Genomic DNA, 2,693 nt, shown 5'->3' with positions numbered 1-2,693 from the left:
TTTCCCTGTGAAACTCTGTGAATTGTCTTGAGTCCAGAACTCTTTCTTCAGGTTTGAATGATCCTTCAACAGTCTATGAGAGAGAACTGAACCTTTCCACAGCTGCGTCTTGTTTGGAGTTGAGTGCAGGTTCTGTTTCAGCTGTGACCAAAGGGCGGAGCCTGCAGTATTAAAGGAGGCAGAGCTGAGGAGGAGACATTAGTCCTGCAGCTTTGCACTGTTCATCACAGGTTTTCTTTACTTTGGTTTCTTTAGAGAAGGCTCTGCAGAGATGGTCATGAGGAGTCTGGTGTTTCTGCTGCTGCTGGCTGTGAGCAGTGCCAAAGTGTTTGAGCGCTGCGAATGGGCCCGAGTGTTGAAGAAATACGGGATGGACGGATACCGAGGCGTCACCCTGGCTGACTGTGAGTACAAATAGCTCTAAACAAACAACAGAATGATATATCACATGTAGGCCTCATGTTGTCTGAGAGGCGTTTGTGTTCATGACTCCTCTCAACCAGCTGAATTTAACCCACGATTCAGTGTGAGACACAACTAACTCATTTCAGAGATTAAAACTTTAGGAGGACTTTCCAGCAGTGATCAGAGGCTGAGAGACTTCAAATGATGATGAACACCAGACTTGCCAAACAAGTCTTTGATGCCCAGTGCGATACTTTCATTCTGCAGGGGTGTGCCTGTCTCAGTGGGAGTCCAGCTATGACACGGGAGCCACCAACTACAACGGACCCGGCTCCACAGACTACGGCATCTTCCAGATCAACAGCCGCTATTGGTGCGAGGACGGCTCCCCTACAAGCAACGGCTGCAACATCAAATGCAGCGGTCAGTGAAGAATCCCTGCATTTACACCTCCCACTAAAACATACCTGGTTCTTTGACTTTCAGCACATGGATGTAAATTAATAATGATCCACCAAATTCAATTTCAGAGCTTCTGAGTGACGACGTTGGTGCAGCGATCAACTGTGCCAAGCGTGTGGTGAAGGATCCTCAAGGCGTCAGAGCCTGGTAAGTCCTGAACATGTGATGAGACTGTGATGGACTCACTGCTTTAACCTTCACATGTGGAGGAATAAACGACTCGGCTGTGTTTCAGGGTGGCCTGGAAACGTCACTGTGAGAACCAGGACCTGAGCTCCTATGTGCAGGGATGTGGTGTGTGATCAGCTCCTGGAGTCCAGCATCCTCTGCTGCAGTTGAACAACTTCTTTGTGGTTCAAAAATATTTCAGACAAATGCTGAACACACTGACGTACTGCAGCTAATAAAGTGCCTGATTCTTTCATTTGAGCTTTATCCTTCTTGCATTTAAAAGTGACCCAGAGAATAGCTTGGAGTGTTGATTTTAGATCATTTCCGCTGAATCCCATTTCACCCCTCGGCCCTACCCCTCATTTTGCGCGTTCACGGGGAGGGGTAGGAGTGTCCCAATTGTCATGACGTAGGGGTAGGGCCAAGAAGGAGGGCCAGTCCTGCCTCCAAAAGGAGGTTCTCGAGAGGCACACTTCAAACGGAGGGGTATGATCTGGTGGCGAGGGGCGCTTGTTTCATCAGCCTGCGCTGTCAGTGGCAGGCGGGGTTAGTTCACTTCCGCATTGGCAGGAGTGATCATTTCCACACCCGTGCATTCCAAAGGCAACAGACGATTATTTTCAATAAACTGGTTTCTTCAACACTGCCCGCCTGGAATGCGCGGGTGGGAAACCATCGCTCCCGCCAATGCGGAAGTGAACTAACCACACCCGCCACTGACGGTATAGGCAGACAAAACAAGCGCCCCTCTCCACAGATTTCACAGAAAGCCTTCCAAGATTGGCAAGATGGCAGCGTCCGCAACGAAAGAAGTTCGTGAATGTCAGTGTTTTGTCGATAAAGTTTTAAAAGGTAAAAACATTCTTCTTCGGCAAATAATTGTCGCACCTGCCTACGTTATCGGCAGCGGCGACTACTGATGACGTACGCGATTTTCGGAGGGGTGTTCCAATTCGGAGGGGTTTACTTTGGGCCCTACCCCTGCGCACTCCGTTTCAAAGGGGTAGGGCTAGAAGGAGAAATGGGATTGGGCCTTCGTTTACTGGTTACATGAATGACTTAAATGGGTAAAAAAAAAAAAAATGAGCTGCAGAACTCCAAATGCATGTTAAAGCTGCTGTTGTCTGATTTGGCCAATGGATCCAAACTTTATCAAGCCAGTTGGACCCGAGGCTTCAGAATGAGGTTTCTGTCAAATGGGTTTGTGACCTTGAAAGTACTTCATTGATCCTTCCATGGTTTAGGTACTACTTGACACTTGAACCATCCCATTCATGGTTAGCCTTGACTATGCACTCGGAGCTGCTGGGGGCCAGGTGGGATTCGAGTCTCAGAATTTGCCCTGTTTAGTTTTTCTCAGTCACTCTGGTGCCTTTGTCGCATCGCATTTCACTTTTGCACAACAGTTCAACCTCCACAACATTCAGCCATTTACAGACATCGTAGTCGCAGTTTGTCATTCTGACAAATCAGATACTTCTGGACATGCATCACATGCTTTTCATACAACTCTGGCATGTAATGTGGTCATTTGCTCATGTCAGTCAAAATGAACTATACTTGGGAATGCTGGAGTCATTCTCTATAAAACTAACAGTCATTTCATTGCTTGAGTTGTTAGATGCTAGAAAATGTACTAGTCAAAATCGGTCAAG

The 2,693-nt window shown here is 47.5% G+C and overlaps 1 protein-coding gene across 1 annotated transcript; it reads left to right on the top strand.

Annotated features, from left to right (window-relative positions):
• Positions 1-217: 217 nt before the first annotated feature.
• Positions 218-1,274, top strand: LOC115388537 (lysozyme C-like). Its single transcript, XM_030091698.1, has 4 exons — positions 218-404; positions 673-828; positions 936-1,014; positions 1,103-1,274. The coding sequence occupies exons 1-4, from the start codon at positions 272-274 to the stop codon at positions 1,167-1,169; spliced, it is 435 nt and encodes a 144-aa protein (XP_029947558.1). The 5' UTR covers positions 218-271; the 3' UTR covers positions 1,170-1,274.
• Positions 1,275-2,693: the final 1,419 nt, after the last annotated feature.

This window comes from Salarias fasciatus, chromosome 5 (assembly GCF_902148845.1).
Source record: "Salarias fasciatus chromosome 5, fSalaFa1.1, whole genome shotgun sequence".
Taxonomy (NCBI): domain Eukaryota; kingdom Metazoa; phylum Chordata; class Actinopteri; order Blenniiformes; family Blenniidae; genus Salarias; species Salarias fasciatus.
This window is presented reverse-complemented; position numbering and strand designations above follow the sequence as displayed.

Excerpts from the sequence above, each read along its gene's own strand:
- LOC115388537 (XM_030091698.1), top strand. The coding sequence starts at position 272 with ATGGTCATGAGGAGTCTGGTGTTTCTGCTGCTGCTGGCTGTGAGCAGT. Across the intron at positions 829-935 it reads CTGCAACATCAAATGCAGCG|AGCTTCTGAGTGACGACGTT; the intron begins GTCAGTGAAGAA and ends ATTCAATTTCAG. Across the intron at positions 1,015-1,102 it reads CCTCAAGGCGTCAGAGCCTG|GGTGGCCTGGAAACGTCACT; the intron begins GTAAGTCCTGAA and ends GCTGTGTTTCAG.